We start from the raw sequence: 25,552 nt of genomic DNA, 5'->3' as shown, positions 1-25,552 counted from the left end.
TATTCACATCACATAAGACATAGATATAGTGTCTCCTGCTGTTAACCCTTTCAATAATGCAGAGTTATTATACTCTGCATCACTTACACACTGTAGAAAAAAAAAAGTTAACAGCAGCGGGGACGCTAAATTATGTCTTCTCTGCAGCTGACCTCCGAGCTGACCTCAGCATAGTGCAAGAGCAGGAGAAGAGGCATAAAAGTAATGTTCTGCTCTGCTGTTAACTCTTTCTGTATTGCAGAATGTAAGTGATGCACAGTAATACTCTACATTCTGCAGTACTGAAAGAGTTAACAGGGCAGCCCGTTTTATGGCTCTTCTCCGGCTCCTGAGGTCAGAGGTTATCTATAGTGCTGTCCCATACACACTGCGATGCTGCACTGTGCCTGTCCTGGATCTTCTCTCCCTGACTATTGCTCTGAGGTCCCTGCAGTTTAGACTGCTGTCAGGTCACAGGATAGGATACTCAGCTGAGGCATTAATCATGTTGAATGGGGGGACTGGGAGTGCTGGAGTTCTTGTATGGGGAATGTGAGGGGCACTATGGGCATGGTGATATTACAGGGAATGTGAGGGGCACTATGGGCATGGTGATATTACAGGGAATGTGAGGGGCACTATGGGCATGGTAATATTACAGGGAATGTGAGGGGCACTATGGGCATGGTGATATTACAGGGAATGTGAGGGGCACTATGGGCATGGTAATATTACAGGGAATGTGAGGGGCACTATGGGCATGGTAATATTACAGGGAATGTGAGGGGCACTATGCACAGGGAATGTGAGGAGGGCAGGGGGCATGATAATCTTGTAGGGGGAATGTGGGGGAACAGGGATATAATGCTAAAATGCAATTTTTCAGCTCATTCAAGTACAGCTGCTAGTTCTGCTTCATCTGTGTCTTGGTGTATTTTTTCTGCTTATTTAACATAAAAATAGAAAATCGAGATTTAAATCGAGAATTGCCTCAAAATAATAAAAAAAAAAATTGAGATTTGTCAGTTCAAAAAAGCTAGAATCGGCCCTGCCTGGTGGATCCCTCTCCTCTCTGTAGTGATATGCCTGGTGGATCCCCCTCCTCTCTGTAGTGATATGCCTGGTGGATCCCCCTCCTCTCTGTAGTGATATGCCTGGTGGATCCCCCTCCTCTCTGTAGTGATATGCCTGGTGGATCCCCCTCCTCTCTGTAGTGATATGCCTGGTGGATCCCCCTCCTCTCTGTAGTGATATGCCTGGTGGATCCCCCTCCTCTCTGTAGTGATATGCCTGGTGGATCCCTCTCCTCTCTGTAGTGATATGCCTGGTGGATCCCCCTCCTCTCTGTAGTGATATGCCTGGTGGATCCCCCTCCTCTCTGTAGTGATATGCCTGGTGGATCCCCCTCCTCTCTGTAGTGATATGCCTGGTGGACCCCCTCCTCTCTGTAGTGATATGCCTGGTGGATCCCCCTCCTCTCTGTAGTGATATGCCTGGTGGATCCCTCTCCTCTCTGTAGTGATATGCCTGGTGGATCCCCCTCCTCTCTGTAGTGATATGCCTGGTGGATCCCTCTCCTCTCTGTAGTGATATGCCTGGTGGATCCCCCTCCTCTCTGTAGTGATATGCCTGGTGGATCCCCCTCCTCTCTGTAGTGATATGCCTGGTGGATCCCTCTCCTCTCTGTAGTGATATGCCTGGTGGATCCCCCTCCTCTCTGTAGTGATATGCCTGGTGGATCCCTCTCCTCTCTGTAGTGATATGCCTGGTGGATCCCTCTCCTCTCTGTAGTGATATGCCTGGTGGATCCCCCTCCTCTCTGTAGTGATATGCCTGGTGGATCCCCCTCCTCTCTGTAGTGATATGCCTGGTGCCCGGTGCCCCCGTCCTGTAGTGACATGAGGAGACCCTCCTCTCGGCCGCCCTCAGCTGCAGCTCCTTCTGGTTTCGGTTTGGTTGTAGGAAGTGACAGAGGAGGCCAGCGCACACGCCACAGCGCACACGGGACAGCGCACACGGGACGGCTCCGCCTCTCACTCCGCGGACTTTCCACACTTTACCGTGAAGCCGGAATAGCTTAATGGGCGGCGGAGAGGAGTAGGGTTCCTGGCTGCGCTGGACCGGGACTTTCTGAGCAGTTTTATTCACTTTGGTAGGTAAGTGAGTGAGCGGCCGCCGCGTGCCCGCCAACACGGAAGAGCCTGAGTGTATAGTGACAGCCAGTGCTCCCGGTGACAGCCACTGCTCCCGGTGACAGCCACTGCTCCCGGTGACTTTCTATAACCGGCGGTTATCAATATACCGACCCAAACAAGAGTGACACCCCAACAGTGACTATACCAGTGCCCTTATGTCAGGGACACCTGCTGTGACCCAGTGCCCCAATAAATAGTGCCAGTGCCCCATCAGTAGTGGCAGCCATTGTCCTCAGAGTTAGTGTCAGCCAGTGTCCCAAAATATAGTGGTAACCTTAGTGTACCAATAAATAGTGCCATGTATTGGCCTCCAGGCATAATACCAGCTAAAGTGCCCCCATTATAGTGCCAACCAGTGTCCCCATCAGTAGTGGCAGCCATTGTCCTCAGAATTAGTGTCAGCCAGTGTACCATTATATAGTGGCAGCCATTGTCCTCCAGAAATAGTGCCAGCTGGAGTGTCCATCAATAGTGCCATTTGTAGTGTCCCCAAGAATAGTGCCAACCAGAATATACCAATAAGTAGTGAAATCCACTGTGTCCCTATAAATAGTGCCAGACAATGTCTGGGGTTGTTCTACCACTAAAGACTCTTTCACACGAAGCTAACGATTATTGCTAACAAACGTTCCTAGGAGCACTCATTTACCCGATAATCACCCCGTGTGAAAGGACCAGTGATTATCCATTGGCTGATTTAAAGTGTAACTACTATTTTTAAAAACTTCTGACATGTCATAGTGACATCGGTCAGGGACCGGCTGCTGAGAACCCTGCTGATCGCTAACATGATGGGGCTAATAGCAGTCTTTGGAATTCCACTCCCTGTAGCAGAGATGAAGGGGCAGAGCACGCACCTGCCCCTTTATTTTAGCGATCGGCAGGGTTCTCAGCAGCTGGACCCCGACTGATACGCTCTTCTGACATGTCGCTATGACATGTCAGAAGTTTTTAAAAAATGGTAGTTACACTTTAATCTTTTGTGTGGCTGGTAAGATCCTCTGCATTGGCCGCACATCTCAATCTCACAGGACGTGTGGCTAATAAGAAAACATTTAAATGGCTGTATGAACGACACAGTGATGGTTCATGTGGGCCAAGTGCACATAGATGGCCTAATATCAGGTCATGTAAAAGAACCTTTATACTTATTCCCTATCCATAGGTAGGAGATGAGTGTACGTCTGGGGGTGGGGGTCAGACCACCGTCCAAATTATTTGAAGAGTGGGGGGTCCTGAATCTACTGAAGGAATAGAGTCATGGATGTGCAGTGCCGCTCCTTTCACTGTCTATGGGAAGGCCTAAATGTACAGTGCTTGACAATGTAGTATTGCATAATATTGCAAAGCAAATGTGTCAGAATTCTGTTGTAATTTGCATTAGAAAGCTACCTTCACTTTACTCATGCTACATTGTTTATGTCTGCGTATCGCAGCAGTAAATACGCGGCGTATATGCCGTGTGTGTTTGTACCCTTAGGGTACAAACACACACACTGGATCCGCACTGGATTTTACAGTGAAATCCACTGCGGATCCCTTGCTGGTCATTTTCAATGAGAATACATACTCGCACACAAAAACATATCCTATATCCCTATAATACACCATCTGAAAACCGAGGTGCATAACACATAATCGGGAATATATAGATCTCACATGATCAGAAGAATATGCGGACCATCATGCGTTCCAATGGTCACATTCACATGGTCATGTGATCGAAAGTACATACACATCTCCACATCTTACGCCTGCGTAATGGGCTTGTTTGTGAGTATATATTTACAAGACGCATACAATAGTCAATTTATGTTCTACCGATATTAGATAGTTATCAGAGATAAATACGTAGCATATTCATAAGTGCAGGTAATATTTAGCCATATGCGCATGCGCAATAATGTTGTATATGCCAGTATAAAAGCCTGATACATATATAGAGATCTTAATATTTATACAGTATTATAATCTACCTCTGCACCATAAATATTATACAATCACCTGTAAATAAATGCATAATGTGTTTTCAGCACAAGTAATACATAAGGCACTTTGTTGCATGCGCCATAGTATTAGCACTACTAGCACTTTATATGTAAAAGTGTTTGCTCACTGACCATGACTATTTGTTTTAACTAGGGTGTATGTAATTGTCTGCTGTATTATTGTACTTATTGTTTTGAGGTAGATTGTTATTACATCTAGCGCTAACCTTTTTGTGTTTGCATAATGTAATCAGGTATACTTTTATATTGGATCATGTGGAGTAAAACAATTGTTTAATATCCTGGTGAAGTGGAGGATTACCATATCCTTTCACTTAGGTTACCATACACCTATGTGGTGTTTGTTCTGGTGTTTTTTGTTATTAAAATAAAAATAGATCTTTTACATTTCATTGAGTGGTGTGCGCTTTAAAAAGTATGTACCATCAGGTAGATCCTCTTTAATATGACCCACGGATAGAATGGCGCCGTCACGGGGAAGCCGGTGCCGCGGTTCGTTTTTTGAGCCGCGGCTCGGTTTCTGTGTACGGCACAGTTCTATCCACGGGTACCGGGCCAGGGCTGAAGCACTGGAGGCGGGCCGGCCAGTGGGGGGAACCTTGCACCTCTATGACGCAGCTCCATCAGTCTTTTTTCAACCAAAAACAGGAGTGGAACCGACAGAGAAAATTACAATGGAAAGATTTGCACAGCTTCTGTGTTTTCAACCCACTCCTGGTTTTGGTTGAATAAACACTGACCAAAAGACTGATGGAAATACTATGTGTGAACTCACCCACATGTTTACATCAGTTTGGTTCTAATCATTAATCTATATTATAAAATAAAGGCTGGTAAGCATAATGTCTGTATACAGCCTTAGTGTCCTGTTAGACCTAGAAATAAATGCTGATTTTGCAAATTGCACTCCTTTACAAAGCCTCTTATATGTACGTATACATGATGATGGATGGGTAATGAGAGACTCCATAACATAACCAATCAAAGCAGAGTATAAAATAAAATGTCTTTGGTTTATATATATGTTTTTTTTTATTCGGTTTTAGGACGGGTAGGCACATTAAGTGCCCTCTACATTTGGGCCAATGGATTTTACCAGAACACTGTTTGAGATTGATTCTCAACTTACCCAAGAGGATTTGGATTCTTTGAAATTCCTTTGCACAGATTTGATTACAAACAAGAAATTGATGATGGTCAAATCAAGTCTGGATCTTTTTAAAGAGCTCCAGAAGCAGAGTCTACTCGAAGAAAACAAGTATGACCTTCTTGCTGAACTGCTTTATATCATAGGCCAGCACAGTTTGCTAAAAAGCCTGGGTACCAACAAATGGAATGTGCAAGAGGCCTTAAAAAGGAAGAGGACTGTGTCTTTATATAGGTAATGTACTCTTATTTTGAATATATTGTCTAGAGGGATACATAGTATTTCATGATGGTAAGAGTTTTATGAGTATGGTCATGCTCACGCATACAGATAGATACACGCATCTTGATGGATGCAGTCAATGTGCTCTTTATGAAGTGATGTCACAATACCAGAATTTTGAGTTCGATACCAATACCAACTTTTTTTTTCAATGCTCGATACCAATTCGATACTTAATAAATTATATTGAAAAAAAAAAAACACAATAGAGATCCCCCCCGACTGTCAGGTCTGTATGAACCATATTACTTTATAAATAAAGTTTCCATTATTTAAAATAAATGTTCTTAAAAAAATAGCCCTATTCTGATTCTTAACATGGCTATGGGGCAATCTGTAGTTTTATTTAGTACCACGTTTTTATGTGTTACTGAATTTGGTGGTTTCTCCGCTTGCACTATTTACCGTGCATCATCAGAAAGGTGTGAATCTTATAATATGCACAATAACATTTCAGCTATCAGGGGGATGATGGGAGCTGTAGTCATGTAATACACTTCGGCTATCAGGGGGGGTGATGGGAACTGTAGTCATGTAATACACTTCAGCTATCAGGGGGGATGATGGGAACTATAGTCATGTAATACACTTCAGCTATCAGGGGGATGATGGGAACTGTAGTCATGTAATGCACTTCAGCTATCAGGGGGGATGATGGGGGTTGTAGTTGCACTATTCCAGCTGGATTCGGGCGGCAGAGTAATGTGCAGGCTACCGCCCCCCTTCCCTTCTCAGTCGCAGCCAGGCCGACCTTTTGTTCACCCCCCACATTGCTGATGCAGGCCCCGGGAGTGTCCTGACGATCCTGACGGTCCTGCCTGCCGCCCTGCCCTCACAGCCACTCACCTCCTGTCAGATCTCCTCCTCGCCTCCCCCACCTCCAGTCTTCTCCTGCGTTCTCCTCTCCCGGACCGTGCAGCTCTTAGCCGCTCTCCTCCCTCTCCTGCCGCCGACCCTGTGCTGCCCCTCTGCCCTTGTCAGACACTCACCGGCCCAGCTGTGTCTCATGCTCGGTGCCTGTGGAGTGGGGGAAGGTCCTCATCTTAGCCCATAGGACCCGCAGCTGCCAACCCCGCAGTGACACACACGTGTCCTGGGGCTGGCGATGTCAGAGGCAGGAGGGGCGACGTAAAATTTGCCGGCGGCAGCTGCATGGTAGGTGGAAGATCTTTGCCCGAGTGAGCGCACACGGTCCCGGGTCTGTGTCCGCAGGCGTGGCACAGAGAGAACATGACAGGCTCTCAGGTAGCCGCCTGTCATGTTCTCGGCACTATATGTTAAACTACGCTATTTTGTAGTTTAACATAAAGTATCGATACCAGGAAATCCTGGTATTGAAGGTTTTTTTTGCCCCGAAAATCGATAGTAGTATCGATTTTTAGGTACATCGTGCATCCCTAATAGAGACTAACATTTTTTGTACAGAATTTATTTCAGGGCTAGTTTTAGGGCTAGTTCACACGGAGTAAAGTGGTTGGAATCCCACCAGCCTCCGTGTCATAGAGGCTGTCTATAGGAGGGCTTGCGCGCCTCTTCTCTCTGCGCCTCTCCACTCTGAAGAATTGACATTTCAATTCTTCTGAGCGGAGAGAGGAGGCGCATGAGCCCTCCCATAGATAGCCTGTATGACACGGAGGCTGGTGGAATTCTCGCTGTGGAATTCCACCGATTATACTCCATGTGAACTGGCCCATAGTCACCATTTGCAAGTGCATTTATTTCCTAGGTACTAGGACTGAGCCATCTTTAATTGATGTCTAATGTGCACTGAAGCTGCCCTGCAGTCCAGTGCTGAAGGCTTTTACATACAAGTATGTAATGTGAATTTGGTGGGCTTCTGTGTCCATACCCTCTTTTACTCTTTCCAAAGGGGTGGGTGCAGCTTAAATTAGCCAAAAAGTCACATATTTTTTACGTCTGCAACTTTTTATGCAAGAAAGTAGATGCCATAAATAGATGATAGAATCCCCCCCTATATTAACAGCTTATTTTATTTTAAAGGGTTATCCAAGATTAGAATAACATAGCTGCTTTTTTCTGGAAAAGCGCCACTCTTGTCCTCAGTTAGTATGTGATATTGTAGCTCTGTTTTATTGAATTGAATGGTGCCCACCACAGAGCCTAAGGACAGACATGTTTTTCTAATTCTGGATAATCCTTTTAAAGGTGATATTCGGAGAGGAGGAAAGGATCTACTTTTTCTGCTTTCCGGAGCTCTACTTCTTCCCTCTGCCCGTCTGTGCAAGTTAATTCTGCAAATGAGAGGGGGGCGGGAGCATGTTGCGGGCACTGTGGGAACTGCATGCGGACAAAAGAACCTGCACGCAATGTTCAATAGCTGCCAGATGTGGCCACAACATCTGTAATATTGAGCAGCTATTGGTCACTGCCCAATAGCTGTCAATCACCACACACATGACTACTCCAGTTCAGTTTGATGAACTCCTCCTGATCTATAACATAATGGGGGAGATTTATCAAAGGGTGTAAAATTTAGACTGGTGCAAACTGGCCACAGCAACCAATCACAGCTGCTCTTTCCTTTCACCAGAGCTGGAAGCTGAGCTGATTGGTTGCTGTGGGCAGTTTGCGCCAGTCTACATTTTACACCCTTTGATAAATCTCCCCCAATGACTTCAGATAGGACATTTCCAATATAACAGGATCCCTTCTGCTTAACATTACACATATCATTCAAATTTGGACAGGCCTTGAATAAATCTTAATTATTCCATTTAATTCCCATGGCAGTGATCCTGTCATATCATTATCTTGCTATTTATTTACTGTATAGTAAATTTGGTTAACAATGTGTCCTTGGTTTTACCAATACAGGCAAATGCTTTTTCAGCTTTATGAAGACATTACATCTGATGACCTAAGGAGTATAATATTCCTTCTAGAAATTCCAAAGAAGCATGAAGAAAACAAGGTGGGGTGGTGATCTTATAAGAGCTTATTTAGCCCTGTGTTATAGAGCATTCTGCTGTGTCCTTTCATTTAATCTAAACAGTTAAATTCTTGACCCAATCTTGTCTGCCAATTTGTTAAAGGAGAAGTCCGGCAAATTTTTTTATTAAAGTATTGTATTGTCCCCCAAAAGTTATACAAATCACCAATATACACTTATTACAGAAAATGCTTATAAAGTGCTTTTTCTCTGCACTTACTACTGCATCAAGGCTTCACTTCCTGGATAAAATGGTGATGTCACGACCCAACTTCCAGAGCTGTGTGGGCTGTGGCTGCTAGAGAGGATGATGGCAGAGGAATGCCCAGTGTCTCTCCAGTGCCCTGTGTCCCTCAGTATCCCCCTGCCATCATCCTCTCCAGCAGCCACAGCCCGCACATCTCTGGGAGTAAGGTCGTGACATCACCATTTTATCCTGGAAGTAAAGCCTTGATGCAGTAGTAAGTGCAGTGAAAAAAGCACTTTATGTGTATTTCCCGTAATAAGTGTATAATGGTAATTTGTATAACTTTTGGGGGGAAATACAATACTTTAATAAATATTTTCGCCGGACTTCTCTTTTAAATTATATTCTTTTTTTAGTCATATTTATAGTCATATCTAGTTCTTAGGGTAACAGTTTAAGCCCTGGGGCGACTGTGAGGAGCAAACGAGCTCCTCGTTCCCCACTCACTGCCGCCACTATTACACGCGCCAGCAGCAAGCAGGTAAGTGCAGGAGGGGCCGCGGGGGGCTGCCTAGGTGGTCGCTAGATTTCCTGGGCAGCCCATAGAGGATAGCGGCGGTCTGTTGCCGACGATCAGCCGACATTGTTTATGCCTTCTATTAAACGGGGCGATTATCGTCCGATATTGGCCTAATACGGCCGATAATCGTTTCGTGTAGTAGGGCCTTTAGGCTATCACAGACTACAAAAGTGTCATAAATAGCAAATCTGCTTACATAAGTTTCATTCTGAGAGTGGAAAATGAAACAATGGATGTCTATTTTGTAAAAAAAAAAAATCCAATGAAATGCTCAAATGATGCGTTTCAGGAGTCTAGCTCCCTTCCTCAGTTAAAGTTGCACTGTATCTGAGGAAAGGAGCCTGACTTCCAAAACGCGTCATTTGTGCATTTTATTGATTTTTACAAAATAAACACCCATTGTTTCATCTTTCATGTGGATTGTCTGAAAATTTGTCCAATTGGAGTATTAATTTTTCTCTCTTGACCATGCTACTCAGTGATTGACAGATCTCTCTGCTTATACTTAGACACAGATAACTGTCAGTAATTATTAAGACCACCCACTTAACTACTTAAGCCCCTATTACACAGGGCAATTCAGAGAAGCAAACGAGCGCAGACCTGTCAGGTCAGCGATCACTTGCTCCTCGTTCTCCGCTCGCTACCTGTGCTATTACACGCGCCTGCAGCAATTGGGTAAGAGCAGAGAAGGGGGGGGGGGGGGCGCAGGGAGCTGCAGAGGGCTGCCAGGTGATTGTAGATTGTCTGGGCAGCCCATAGAAGATAGTGGTGGTCTGCTGCCGCTGCTCCTATTGCATGGAGCGACTGCAGCATATTGCTGCTATCCTGATCGTTGACGTTTCAACATGTTGAAAGACAACGATCAGCCGACATTGTGCATGTCGGTTGATTGTTGTCTCCTATAATTCTGGAGCTTCTATACACCTGTATATAAATTTGCTCAGCTCAACAGTAGATGTGAATGCTCATCAACAGTAGGTGTGAAATAAAGCAAGTTAGCAATATACATCCATTATTTTGTTTTGGTTATCATGCTGTAAAACAAAGCTGAACTTACCAGAAATCCTGGTCCAGTCTCCTGAAGGCAGATTTTCTGTGAGTGCTTAGATGGCCTGGGATACACAGGACTTCCTGTTTTCTGATTCTTTGAGAAAAAAAAGAGTCAGAAAACAGGAAGTGCCGTGTTCTTCATGATAATTAATAAAAAAAAATGAATGTAAATTGCAAACTTGCTTTATATCACATCTACTGTTGTTTTAAATTTTGAAAGTTATAACAACATGTACACTTTAAGCTACTTACAGCCAGCATTTGAAATTGTTGTCCAAAAATAGGTAACATGGATAAATGACTGTATAAATCTGTCCGGTCCTGCAGGGGTCCCGATCAGTTTACTTGACGGACAGTGGTAGACTGTTCCACAAATTCACTGTTCTCATGGTAAAGAAGGCTTGTCGCCTCCAAAGACTAATCTTTTTTCTCCAGGCAAGGCAGTGTCTTCTTGTCTTTTGAGGGGGTTTTACTTGCAACATCTTTTCCCCATATTTCCTGTAGGGGCCATTTATATAGTTAAAGAAGATTAATCATATCTCCCCTTAAACATCTCTTGTGAAGACTGAACAAATGTAATTCTTTTAATTTCTCCTCATAACTAAGATGCTCCATTCCCCTTATTAGTTTAGTTGTCCGTCTTTGTACCCTCTCCAGCTCTAGAACGTCCTTTTTATGAATCGGGCTTCAAAACTAGACAGCATACTCCAGATGAGGCTGCACCAAAGCTTTATAAAGCGGTAATATTATATCCCTGTCCCGAGAGTCCATGCCTGTTATAATGCATGACAATATCCTGCTGGCCTTAGAAGCAGCTGACTGACATTTTGTGCTGTTCTGTAGTCTATTATCTACAAGTACACCCAGATTAGGGCTGGGCGGTATACCGTGAAAATACCGATACCGTCTCTGGCGTCGGTTAACCGACCTCAACTTTGCCGGGACGGTATCTGCGGTATTTCACTGATTTTGTATGTGTAGGGACAGCGTGTAAGAGCCAGACAGGACGTGCAGCAGATCGGATGAGGGGAGTCTTATCTCAGGCCCAAGACAGGAGGGGATCACTAAGCTCCGAGACTACAGTCCGGGTTTTCGGATTATCTCCCTTCCGCCCCAAAATGCAGACAATGAGCCTGTTGAGCCTCGCAGGCGAGTGCAGCCTCGGAGTGTCCTGCAGTCCCTGCCTGGATTTCTCTGCCCGGGAAGCACAGGGCAGACGTCTGCAGGCTGAGGACCGGACTGCTGCTGCTGCTGCACCGTGACTTTTCTACCCCCTCCCCCTCCTGTCTCTGCTGGGACCCATCCTGTCAAAGGGCAATTGCCGCGCAGAGCAGTGACCTGGAGCCAGAGCAGTTCCGAGGCTCCAGTCACTGTGCACTGCCACAACTATCCCCCCCCCCCCCCGCATGTAACAGCCAGCAGCCTTAAGGAGGTAACCTACTACTGTCCTGCCGTCCACACAGCCCTCCCCTCCCTTGTAACTCACAGCCGGCACCAGTCTCCAAGAGGTCCCCAGCCAGATAACGATCACGATGTGAAAGTGTCTGTGTAGCGGCAGATTACTGCACGAGGAGCCGCTTTCTTGTTTAGCTTCACTGCAGTGCTCTGCATCTTATCACTGACACCTGAGGCTAAAGGATAAAGCGCAAAGCAAGAGTCCGTGGAGTCTCGGTTGCGAGTCTCAAAACACGGGATAGCCAGATATCTCTAGCCTGTTCCACGGGGTGCCTCCATGATGGGGAGAGCACCACACCACCCTGATAAATAGCCCCTTAAGTCCCACTCGGTTGCGAGTATTGGAACACAAACAGGGAAATACCAGGGTGGCCCATTTTTGTCAATGTCTAACTCAAGGTACGAGTATTGCAATCATGACAAGGGCTTGTCAAGGCAGGCCTCCATCCACAGACAGCCGTTTCGGGGTATTTGCCCCTCGTCAGTGTGGAGTAGGATTCTGGCTAGCTGGGGCAATAACAAATCAACCAACAAAACACAGTAATCACTGAACTCAAGGGGCTATCAGGGTGGTGTGGTGCTCTCTCATGATCGCAATACTTGTACCTTGAGTTAGACATTGACAAAAAGGGGCCACCCTGGTATTTCCCTGTTTGTGTTCCAATACTCGCAACCGAGTGGGACTTAAGGGGCTATTTATCAGAGTGGTGTGGTGCTCTCCCCATCATGGAGGCACCCCGTGGCAACAGGCTAGAGATATCTGGCTATCCCGTGTTTTGAGACTCGCAACCGAGACTTCACGGACTCTTGCTTTGCATTTTTAAATTTTTGGGGGCATCAGTGGAGACTCTTGATTTGATGACTACTTCATTGGAGTTTTTTTCACTGTTCTCCTTGAGTTCAGTGATTACTGTGTTTTGTTGGTCGATTTGTTATTGCTCCAACTAGCCACAATCCTACTCCACACTGACGAGGGGCAAATACCCCGAAACGGCTGTCTGTGGATGGAGGCCTGACTTGACAAGCCCTTGTCATGATCGCAATACTTGTACCTTGAGTTAGACATTGACAAAAAGGGGCCACCCTGGTATTTCCCTGTTTGTGTTCCAATACTCGCAACCGAGTGGGACTTAAGGGGCTATTTATCAGAGTGGTGTGGTGCTCTCCCCATCATGGAGGCACCCCGTGGCAACAGGCTACAGATATCTGGCTATCCCGTGTTTTGAGACTTGCAACCGAGACTCCACGGACTCTTGCTTTGCATATTTAAATTTTTGGGGGTATCAGTGGAGACTCTTGATTGAGTACTTTATTGGAGTTTTTTTCACTGTTCTCCTTGAGTTCAGTGATTACTGTGTTTTGTTGGTCGTAAAGGAGAAAGCGGCTTCCTGGCATAGCAGAGCTGTCTCAGTTCCTGCACACCACATGTAGCTCTGGCTGTGCCTGGCATAGCAGAGCTGTCACACAGGAGGGGACAGGTCTCTATTTATACGCTATATGCACACACTCCTGTGTGTACATAGTGTATATATAGGGACCCGTCCCCCTTCCTCCTGTGTGTACATAGTGTATATACAGGGACCCGTCCCCCTTCCTCCTGTGTGTACATAGTGTATATATAGGGACCCGTCCCCCTTCCTCCTGTGTGTACATAGTGTATATAAAGGGACCCGTCCCCCTTCCTCCTGTGTGTACATAGTGTATATATAGGGACCCGTCCCCCTTCCTCCTGTGTGTACATAGTGTATATATAGGGACCCGTCCCTCTTCCTCCTGTCTTTACATAGTGTATATATAGGGACCCGTCCCCCTTCCTCCTGTCTGTACATAGTGTATATATAGGGACATGTCCCCCTTCCTCCTGTCTGTACATAGTGTATATATAGGGACCCGTCCACCTTCCTCCTGTCTGTACATAGTGTATATATAGGGACCCGTCCCCCTTCCTCCTGTCTGTACATAGTGTATATATAGGGACATGTCCCCCTTTCTCCTGTCTGTAAATAGTGTATATATAGGGACCCGTCCCCCTTCCTCCTGTGTGTACATAGTGTGTGTGTATATATATATATATATATATATATATGTATAGGGACCCGTCCCCCTTCCTCCTGTCTGTACATAGTGTATATATATATAGGGACCCGTCCCCCTTCCTCCTGTCTGTACACAGTGTGTGTGTGTATATATATATATATATATATATATATATATATAGGGACCCGTCCCCCTTCCTCCTGTCTGTCCATAGTGTATATATAGAGACCTATCCCCTCCTGTGTGTACGTAGCTGTATAACTCTACTTTTTTGAAACAAGATATCCCCAGTTTGGCACGGGCAAGTGGGTGTGGCTTGCAAAAAGGGGGGGGGTGCTTACAAAGGGGTGTATCATATTTTTTGTTCAATTATCGTTACCGCAGCTACATGTGCGATAAACCGCGATATTGATTTTGGCCAATATCGCCCAGCCCTAACCCAGATCCTTCTCCATCAGCGACTCTCCCAGAGTAACTCCCCCTAGGACATAAGATGCATGTGGGTTATTAGTACCCAGGTGCATAACTTAACATTTATCCGCATTGAACCTCATTTGCCAAGTGGACGCCCAAAGTGTGTCTAAGTCATCCTGTAACATCTGCACATCCTCCATAGACTGTACTGTACTACAAAGCTTGGTGTCATCTGCAAATATAGAAACATTGCTGTTAATTCCATCCTCGATATCATTAAAGGGGCACTCCAGCGGGGGGGCACTTTTTTGCTGGGACCGGGGAGGAGGTGGCCGAGGGAAAAGACGTCCACTCACCTCCCCGCATCGCGGCGCTCTGGTGCCCGGATCCCGGCCGCTTCCGAGTGTCTGACCCGGGCCCAAGACGTGACGTCTCAGGTCCGCTCAGCAACTCAGTGAAGGAGGCGGGATATCGTCTCGGGCCCGCGCCAGACACCCGGAAGCGGCCGGGAACCGGGCACCGGAGCGCCGCAATGTGGGACCCGCCGCTGGAATCGGGGAGGTGAGTGGAAGTCTTTTCCCTCGGCCACCTCCTCCCTGGTCCCAGCAAAAAAGTGCCCCCCCCCCCTGCTTGAGTACCCCTTTAACCCCTAGACGACCCAGGACGTACTGTTACGTCATGGAAGTCTGTCACCAGACGACCATGGACGTAACTGTACGTCCTGGGTGTTTCTCCCGGTATGAAGCACGCTCCGGAGCGCGCTTCATAGCAGGTGGGGGCCGGCTGCAATCAGCAGCCGGCACCTCACCGTTCATGACACGCTGCAGCGATCGCGCTGCAGCGTGTCATTAACTCCTTAAACGCCGCGATCGCGTTTAAAGGACAACTCCAGCAAAAAATTTTATTAAAGTATTGTATTGCCCCCCAAAAGTTATACAAATCTCCAATATACACTTATTACGGGAAATGCTTCTAAAGTCCTTTTTTTACTTGCACTTACTACTGCATCAAGGCTTCACTTCCTGGATAAAATGGTGATGTCACGACCCGACTCACAGAGCTGTGCGGGCTGTTGCTGCTGGAGAGGATGATGGCAGAGGGACACTAAGGGACACAGGACACTGGAGGGACACTGTGCATCCCTCTGCCATCATCCTCTCCAGCAGCAACAGCCCACACAGCTCTGTGAGTCGGGTCGTGACATCACCATTTTATCCAGGAAGTGAAGCCTTGATGCAGTAGTAAGTGCAGGGAAAAAAGCACTTTAGAAGCATTTCCTGTAACAAGTGTATATTGGTGATTTGTATAACTTTTGGGGGGCAGTACAATACTTTAATAAAAATTTGGGGCGGACTTCTCCTTTAAGTGTAAGTGACAGGGGGAGTCCCCTGTCACTTATCGATCGGGACCCCCGCAGTCTCTCACCTGCCTCTGTGCGGTCCGATTGGCGATCTGCTTCACTGAGCCTGCACAGGCAGGCTCAATGAGCAGATCGCTGATAACACTTATTAATGCTATGCCTATGGCATAGCAATGTTCAGTGTAGAAATCACACTAGTGTATGTAAAAATCCCCCAAAGGGACTTCAAATGTGTAAAAAAAAAAAAAAAAGTTAAAAACACTATTACACTACCCCAAAGCCCCTCCCCCAATAAAAGCTTAAATCACCCCCCCCATCCCATTATATAAATAAAACATATAAAAATAAAAAAATAAATAAACATATAATATACCCTAGCGTGCGTAATTGTCCAATCTATTAAAATATAACAAGCGTCATTGCGAATGGTGAACGGCGTACACGAAAAGAGGGAAAACAATTGCGCGGATTATCGATTTAATGTTACATTATATATATAAAAAAAAAAATAATAAAAAGTGATCAAAAAGTCCGATCTTCACAAATATGGTATTAATAAAAACCAGAGATCATGGCGGAAAAAATTACACCACATACAGCCCCATAGGTGAAAAAATAAAACAGTTATAGGCGTCACAATAGGCCCATTTTATTAATAATTAATTGCCAAAAAAAAGGATTTTATTAAAAAAAAATATATATAACATTAGAGAATCTGTGTAACCTGCATATGGTTGTGTTCAGACTGACCTATAGAATAATGGTATCATGCCGCTTTTACCATATAGTGCATTCCGTAGACACAGGAACCCCCCAAACGTTACCATATTGCATTCTTTTTTACGATTTCACCTATTTATATCTTCATAAATAATATATTTAGGATTCCATCATACATGTTATGGTAAAATGAATGACACCATTACAAAGTATAACTATTCCTGTAAAAAACAAGCACTTACACAGCCTGTAGATAGAAAACTGAAAGTGCTAGAGCTCTTAGAAGGGGGGGAGGGAAAAACGAAAACACTAAGATCAAAATTTGCGCGGTCCACTGGGTCATTTTGGTCCTGGTCCTCAAAGGGTTAATAAACAAGTTAAACAGAAGAGGGCCCAGTACTGACCCTTGGGGTACACCACTTATTACCGGGGACCATTCAGAGTAGGAATCATTGACCACCACTCTCTGGGTACGTGTATTAAGCCAGTTTTCAATCTAGTTACAGACTAAACTTTCAAAACCCATAGACCTTAATTTACCCATCAGACGCCCATGAAGAACTGTGTCAATCGCTTTTGCAAAATCCAGATACACTATATCCGCAGCTGCCCCCCCCCCCCCCCATCCAGGCTTCCACTCTCCTCTTCATAGAAACATATTAGGTTGGTTTGACAGCTTCTGTCCTTAGTAAAACCATTCTGGTTATCACTTATAATACTATTACCCACTACATATTCCTGGATGTAGTCCCTTATAAGCCCCTCAAATACTTCCCCCACAATGGACATTAAGCTTACAGGTCTGTAGTTACCTGGGGAAATCCTAGAGCCCTTTTTGAATATTGGCACTACATTGGCCTTACGTCAGTCCTTCGGCACAATACCAGTCACCAAAGAATTACTGAACATTTTCTACAAGGGTAAAGAAATTTCAGAACTGAGATTCCAAAGAACTGGGGTATAATCCATAAGGTCCTGGAGCTTTGCTTACATTTAGTTTATTTAATTTATTTTGGACCATTTCTACAGTAAGCCAGTTCAGTACATTACATGTGTTATCAGCACTAGCACCACCTACCTCAGCACTGGCCCTGCCTACCACAGTACCGACCACACCCACCTCCCTCCATCCTCTTCTTTTGTATATACAGAGCTAAAGAACCCATTCAGTATCTCAGCTTTCTCTATATTCTCTATGTATTCTAATATTGGGTAATTTTTTCTTTGCTTTTTATTCCATAATTTTTTCTTTATCTCTTTGCAGAAATTCCTTGATATTTTGTGTTATCTAGAAAAAAATGACCAATTGTCTGAGGATAAATTGGATGTGCTGGAGAAAGTAGTAAGCCTTGTTTCACAGGATCTTCGGAAGATTATAGATGACTACAAGAAGAAAAAAGGTGGGCACAAGTATCCCCTTGAATTCTATTTAAAGGGACCATATAACCTAGATTTTCACTGATTAAATCAGATGCTAAAATGTTCTTTTTTTCTAATCTGTTTTTCCTTTCTGATTTTGTATTATTTATTAAAAATACAATTTTTTTACATGAAGTACATAAACTACATAAATCAGTGGGGGTTGTATAATTTATTAAAAATACTATTCTTTAAATGAACTACATAAACTACAAAAATCAGCTGGGGCTGAGGGGAACAAAGTGTATATTTACCTGTCCCGCTATGCCGCTGGTTTCCAGGTTGCTAGGTGTCTGCTGACATCCTGTTTTTTAGTGACTTAGGGGCATATGTATCGTTCTTTTTGTGCTATTATTTTGGCAAAAAAAGGTGTTTTTCCACACTACATTTTTACAGTTTACGCCAACTGCGCCTTTTTTCAAAGTTTTTACTCGGAGGGGTCGTGTTTGTGCATTTTTTTTTTATTTTGTGTAAAAAATATTGTGCAGCAGTACTCTAATTAGACCTTGGCTTAGTTTGTTAGCCATTTTTAACCAAAAAAAAAGTGCAAAAATTGTGCAATATACATTTTTTTCCATGGACTGGAGTGCTTTGCGCAGAATGTGAAAAGTGCACTAGCAGGAAAAACATTGCGCTAATGATACATACCCCCCTTATATTTATTTTTGGAAACCTTTTATTAAAGGACAGCTTATTTAACACACATTACAAAGTTATATAACTTTGTAATGTGTTTAAATAACCGGTCTGGCCCCCTTCCCCCACGCAAGCGCACTGGCAGCCTTTTCTCTCCCATGGACCCGGAAGTGATGGAGATCGCAGGACGGCGGGCGATTCAAGTGGCGATCGCCATCGGAGGGATGGTGAGTATGGTGTGTGTGTCTGTGGGTTTTTTTTTTTCAGGTCCCCTGGGAGTTGTCCTTTAATACCCTACCTTTTGTATAGTGCTGTATAAGCGCTGCGGAATCTGTTGGCGCTATACAAATAAATATTATTATTATTATTATTATTATTATTATTATTAGTGCCAGTCCAGCTATGAACAGAAATGTAAGTTTATTAAAATTCATATGTATAATATTTTTTTTTGTCAAAGAAATTCAAGATGCAGTAGTCCGTTTCTCGTCCCAGGAAGATAAGTTTATTGATGAGACACAGCTTTCCATAGAGGTACATTATATTTGTTTTCTCTGTATTATATTAGATTGTTAGAGGTTTGGTTCTATGTACTGTACTATAATTATTGATATTATTATTGGAATCCATTTCAGGCAGCATTTCAGTGATGAGGACAGCAGCTTTGCTTAACCATGATTCACCCAAGCACAGGCAGAAAAAAGAGGCCATTACAGTTTTGCCCAAGGACAGCACAGGCAACTGTGTGAACGCAGGTGTAGCTGCTTATTAATAGCGCTTTTCTCTGCAACTTACAACTTCTGCAGTGGCCAGAATTAGAAATAACTCTGATCCTGGCTATTTAATCATAGATGTAGCAGTCAGTGCTGATTTTGGTTGTTTATGTACTCCCTCTCTAAACCCATTGGCACCCCTGTGGGCCAGTCACAGATGCCTTTGTGGAATCCATCAAAAAAAAAGACTCCTATGTTAAAACAATTTATATGACGTAGTACGCGTTCACAGAATCTCTCTCTATGGAATAGTGCAGAGGTCTAACAATTTCACGTCAGCCTTACTGCTATCTATGTTCCAGCTGCCGATGTCCTCTGCATTTTTAACCCCCCAGTGCATGCACCTTTACACATATCCCCAAGTGCATGTGCACAGATCACTATTCATCTATAAATAGGTTCATGGATAACTACAGATGTGCATCTGTAGTGCTGTCTGTAGCTGCAGGGCCAGAATTGCAGACTGCACTTTGGACGTGTAAATGATACCTTAGGCTGCCGCCACAAACAGCAGTTGTTTGGAAAACTGCCACTGCAGTTTTTGAGTCAAGTCAGAAGCTTAGAAGAAGAGCTCTGCTTACAGTGAAGCAACAATGTACTTCTCTGTGCCTCTGCTCCCTCCTCCATGTTCCTGTACCTCTTCCCTCCTTCTCCCTCCGTCTGGCTTCTGTTCACTGTTAGGGAAGCAATCATCTATGTTATTAGGACTGTTAGGGCTTAGAGGTACAGCACTGCACACACTGATGTGGAAGCTGTACTTTGTTGTTCCCCAGCTCTTTTCCCCTCTACTGTAAATAAAAGTAAAAAATAAATGAAAATACACATCCAATCTCTCCCATTATAAATTTATGTATTTAGAAAAGAAAATCATACTGTACATATTTGGTACTGATGTATCCATAACAGGCTGGGCTATATGACATAATTTATCCTGCAAATAAAAATTTACTACAGCCTCCGTAATAACAAAATAAAGTGAAATAATGTGACAGGTAGTACATTGTAAAATTGTCAACTCATCCCGCAAAAATCAAGCCCTAACACCCTTTTGGTAAAAATTACAGCTCTCAGAAATTACTTCTCCTTCATGTCCGAGAGCTGTGTAAAATAATGCTCTTCTAGGACCATGAGTGAACTTGCCGGACAAGAGTGTTTAACAAATTATTCCAACATATTGTAAATTTGAATTACAACTAGTTTATTCGACATAAATATTCTTCTCACAAGCAGAACATTTCTAATTTTGGAGTTTAGTTAAAAATAAACTGTTAATGTATCGACTAATATTTTAAAACTAACATAAAGTACAATCTGCCATGAAAAAACGATCTCAGAATCATTTGGATGATTATCCGAAAATTATACCCACATGTGTCAGATTTCTTACAATCAGCCTGGTCATGAAAGGGTTAAGGAGACTGTCAGTAGGTTTATGCAGCCCTATCTAAGGGTAACTAGTGACAGAGAAGCTGAACAGAATGATGTATTATTTACATTGTTTTGTGCAACTGATTCAGAGATATCCTCCTGAATACTGGGGATATTGAATACTGAAATTACTGAGGACACCACACACTGCTAACCATTATGTGTGTGCTCAGTAGTCCTTTTTATTCCTGAGCACCAGCAAACTCCACCCACCAGCTGCTGATTGTCAGTTGTGTATTTATACTGTATATATATATATATATATATATATATATATATATATATTGTGTATAGGCAGACAACTGTCAAACAGCAGCTGGAGGGTGGAGGGATTGGCGCAGCATGAAGCACATTCTCCTGCATATAAGGAGAACGGCTGAACAGAATAATATAAATGATACACCGATCTGTTCAACATTACTGTCACTAGTTTATGCTGCCCTCATGTAAGGCACCATAAATCTAGTGACAGATTTCTTTTAGGCAAAACCTTGACAGAAACCATCCAAACGGAAGCCAAAATGGCTTTTTGCTAATATGTTTTTTGTACAATCCAAACAGCAAATGGACACCAACACATGTGGTATGAAAGTTGCCTTTAGGTGCTTAAAAGTGCTGTTGTTTTTTTCATTGTCATTTGTGTTTTATTTTAGTATTTTATTACAGTATTTGAATTATTGACCTACCATGCAGGTAGCAAAATCTTTATGGCAGTGGTCAGATTTTGTGTTAGTAAGCAAGGTTTTTAATAAACCTCTCTACTCAGTTCAGCCTGGAGCTGGGGGTATTGCCATCTCATGAAGTGATGTAATATCCCTAAGATATGTGAGGGAAGTGATAGAGAGGTTAGGAGACTCCCTGTTTTATAACCTCCATTGGCAGTAAGACACATTTTTTATTCTGTCTACTTCTGTGTGATCTCTTTCAGCTAATATTCTAGATGCTTTGAGGGTACAAACCCACTTGACGTATTTGCTGCGTGAATCAGTCTTAAAAATAAGCAGGCAAAACGCAGGTTGGCTTTATACAATTGTTCTGCGTTAAAATACGCAATTGCGTATTTTTGAAGCGTGAAGCTACATGCGGTTTTCGCACAGGTTGTTAACAACTGATGCTTTGCTAACAAAAAGCTTCACGCTTCAAAAATACGCAATTGCGTATTTTGACGCAGAACAATTGTATAAAGCCAACCTGCGTTTCGCCTGCTTATTTTTAAGACTGATTCACGCAGCAAATACGTCAAGTGGGTTTGTACCCTGAGGCTATGTTCACACTACGTATATTTGAGGCTGTATGTTAAAATGTGCTGTTATTTTAAAACAACGGCTGTTATATTGAAATAATGATAGTTATTTACCGTTATATGGCAGCCATCCACTCAATTACAACAATATGTGAACAGATCCTTTCTGTGTTTTTAATCCACTCCTGGTTTTGGTTGCTATGAGGACCTGACATGAGGACCAAATACAGCCTCAAATATACATAGTGTGAACCCAGCCTGAAGCTGTAAATCAGGCAATTTATGTACTTTGCCTAAACAACTGCTATGTTTTTCTTTTGTCACAGGTAAAAGAAGTTTCTGCGGAAGGTGAGTCATGCTAACGTTTTTTCTTAAAAGGAATGTGTCAGCTCTGTATCATGCCCAGAACTGCAGACATATTGTCCGACAGGAATATTGTTAATATTGTGCGTCTATTCGTGTCAGGAACTGAAGGGCTGTCTAATTCTCATCAACTAATATATTTAAAGGGGTTATCCAGCATTAGAAAAACATAGCCACTTTGTTCCAAAGACAACACAAATCTTATCTCCAGTACAGGTGTGAATTGCAATTAAGCTCCATTCACTTCAATGGAACTAAATTGCAAAAACCCCATCCAAACTGGAGACAAGAGTGGTGCTGCCTCTGGAAGAAAGAGGCCATGTTTTTCTAACGCTGGAAAACTCCTTTAAAGCGACTCTGTACCCACAATCTGACCCCCCCAAACCGCTTGTACCTTCAGATAGCTGCTTTTAATCCAAGATCTGTCCTGGGGTCCGTTCGGCAGGGGATGCAGTTATTGTCATAAAACCAACTTTTAATCCGTCAGCGCTTTGTCTAACGGTTGGGGCTTACATTTGTATATGCATTAGGCTGGCACCACCTCTATGTCCTTCCTCCCACCCTCCTCATTATTAGGAATGATCCAGGAACATTTACTGCTGTTTGAGCGTTGCACAGGTGTAGTAACGATCCAGCCCATGTGCCAGGCTGCCACAGGTGGGGAATAGGAAGCAATCTGCCTGGAGTATTCCTAATTATGAGGAGGGTGGGGAGGAAGGACAGAGAGGTTGTGCCAGCCTAATGCATATACAAATGTAAGCCCCGGCCGTTAGACACAGCGCTGCCGGATTAAAAGTTGTTTTTATCACTATAACTGCATCCCCTGCCGAACGGACCCCAGGACAGATCTTGGATTAAAAGCAGCTATCTGAAGGTACAAGTGGTTTGGGGGGGTCAGATTGTGGGTATGGAGTCGCTTTAACCTTTTAGGGCTCGTCAAGCTAAATATTTTTGCAGATACATTTATTTAGCTAACTTGCCTTCTTCTCCTGATATGCCGCTCTTTTACTCCTGTTGTTGATAGCACATTGTCTAGATTACCAACCACTGCGCAGTTCTAAAAACACTGGTCTGGCTGGTGTATATATAGCTATAATATACACCTATAGAGATTTATATACACTGCATAACAGTGCTTCTCAAACAGTGCGGCAGGCCTCACCAGTGAGGCACCCCCTAGTTGCTGGTGAGGCACAGGTAGGCAGTGTTCACAAAAGTAACTATAAGCTGCACAGTCCTTTTCCTGGCTGCAAAAATTTCTGGTTTAGTAACATTATTGACTCATTTTGTTCCTATTTTGATGTTATACAGAGTTTAAAGGGGAACTATCTGCAGGTTAGACTAATCTAATCTGGTGATAGCTCCCTAGTGGGCAAAAGGTGCTGAGGATGAAGGTGTGTTTCATCCAGCCCACCACGGGCTGACCCCCTCCATTGATAATCATTAGATTGGTGGGTGGATCGCTGTGAAGAGGGTGGGACGTTTGCCACGCCCCCAGTGCTCCTAACGGCATACCAGGCAGAACTAACGGCCTGGGAACAGTGCTGAGTTTAAGGGCAGCTTCACACACAATGGATTGCAGCGGAAATCTCACTACGATCCAAGGTCCTGTCAGTTCCTAAGTGAATATATACCTGCAGCTGATCTTTCAGACTGCTGTGAGCATGTAAATCACCCCCACTCACACGCTACCTGCACTTACAGTACCCGTCCTTGCTCTTGCTTACTGCACGGGCCTCAGGCTTCCGGCCCTCCCGCGCAGCTAATCAGTGACTGTGGCGGGGCCGTGCACTGATTGGCTGAGTGAGACGTACGGGAGCCAGGGGCTCAGATGCAGCCGAAGTGCGGACCAGGTAAAGTATGCTCCGGATGGCAGCTTGTTAACGAAGCCGGATATTACATAGTGGCCACGGAACAAAATGCAAGTATCGCAGCAGATTTTGCAGTAGAACTCGCAGCATGAAATCTGCTGCGATTTGCTACGTGTGAAGCTACCCTAAAGGGTATTTTTGCCACACAGATCCAAATGGACACCAGCTAATAGCAAGCATACCCATTCGTTCCTGATATATTATTTTGATATTGATAAATTTAACTTGCATATGTTTGCTTTTTACAAGTCTGTGGGTATTGTGTATTGTTGATCTGGGTCAGTTTCTTTATACAGATGATTACATCTGATACAGTTTACAACAGTTGTGTGAACTGAATGTAAATTAAGTTGGTTACATTTGTATAATGTTTATGTACTTTTTTTTTTTTTTTTATAGACAGAGAAGACAGTATAGGAGAACTTGTTCAACATGTATCAGAGACAGTCCAAGAAAAAGGTAATTACTCACTACACATTTCCTCAGAAAATTCTGCACTTAGCTGTATCTTTATCATATTAGACTATATAGCTAATTCACATTACCTCAATTCACATTATCACTGCGTGGATTTTTCTGGACATGCTGTTTTTTTGCTGTGTATGACTTTCAAATAACAATAAATGTACAATAAATGAAAGCAGTAAGAAAGCTTACAAATATTTAGGACCCAAGTTACACCATGTTTACCATGTATATGTCAGGTTACTGGCAAAAAAGGTGTAGCATTTTTGCTGCAGGCTCACTGACTCTAGAGGGACAACCAAAAGTATTCTCACAGTGACTATGTACAGTCCACTTACTAAGTGGTTACATTTATTCTGTGGACGAGTGAGGTTGACTCCTGCAGAATAAAGTAAATGTTCGGGAAATAGAATATGGGGGGGGGGGGGGGATGTTACTAATTGCCCCTTTTGTGATGAGGCTTCTATGGCATTGCAGAGCACCGTAAACAGTATTCACATAACATCAAATAGTCGTATGTGGGTTCGTAAAAGGTCACATATGTGTAAATGTGTGCTCTGAGTTATACATTTGTGACAGGTTACGTAGCACTTAAAATCTCTTTAAGAGCAGTAGAAAACCATGTCAGGCAAGCGTGAGGAATGTAGCAAGCTTATTGGTGCAGATCGTACACATACTTTAGTACTTTACTTTTGTAAAAGGTCCTCTAGTGTGCTGATGGGCTCCTGCTCTTTATTCGGTGACTGTCAAGTGCTGTAAACAAGGGGAATCAAAAGTCATTAAGAACTTAAAGTGTCGCTGTCGTTATAACTTTCAAAATATAAATCAACAGTAGTGAAATAAAGCAAGTTTACAATATACATTCATTATTTTTTTGCTGTTATCATGCTATAAAACAAAGCTGAACTTACCAGAAATCCAGGTCCAATCTCCTGAAGGCAGATTTTCTGACTTGTGTTGGTTGAAAAAAAGAGACTAAACCCATG

General features: G+C 43.6%; 1 protein-coding gene and 1 long non-coding RNA gene across 4 annotated transcripts in view; one reads left to right on the top strand and one right to left on the bottom strand.

Moving 5' to 3' along the window:
* LOC138800995 (uncharacterized) overlaps positions 1 to 25,552 on the bottom strand; it is an 89,377-nt gene that overhangs the window by 35,443 nt on the left and 28,382 nt on the right. The window lies entirely within an intron of this gene.
* The window catches only part of LOC138800991 (caspase-8-like), a 33,854-nt gene continuing 10,263 nt past the window's right edge, over positions 1,962 to 25,552 (top strand). The window contains exons 1-7 of one of the 3 annotated variants that reach the window (XM_069983330.1): positions 1,962 to 2,131; positions 5,230 to 5,564; positions 8,448 to 8,544; positions 17,633 to 17,768; positions 18,884 to 18,957; positions 22,194 to 22,215; positions 24,501 to 24,560. In XM_069983330.1, coding sequence (XP_069839431.1) covers positions 5,269 to 5,564; positions 8,448 to 8,544; positions 17,633 to 17,768; positions 18,884 to 18,957; positions 22,194 to 22,215; positions 24,501 to 24,560 — 685 coding nt within the window. In that variant the 5' untranslated portion in view covers positions 1,962 to 2,131; positions 5,230 to 5,268. Of the gene's footprint in view, positions 2,136 to 2,198; positions 2,249 to 5,229; positions 5,565 to 8,447; positions 8,545 to 17,632; positions 17,769 to 18,883; positions 18,958 to 22,193; positions 22,216 to 24,500; positions 24,561 to 25,552 lie in introns of those variants that run through there. The other 2 variants (XM_069983331.1, XM_069983332.1) reach the window with 2 other exon arrangements.

The sequence above is a fragment of the Dendropsophus ebraccatus genome, chromosome 9 (genome assembly GCF_027789765.1).
Source record: "Dendropsophus ebraccatus isolate aDenEbr1 chromosome 9, aDenEbr1.pat, whole genome shotgun sequence".
NCBI classification, from domain to species: domain Eukaryota; kingdom Metazoa; phylum Chordata; class Amphibia; order Anura; family Hylidae; genus Dendropsophus; species Dendropsophus ebraccatus.
This window is presented reverse-complemented; position numbering and strand designations above follow the sequence as displayed.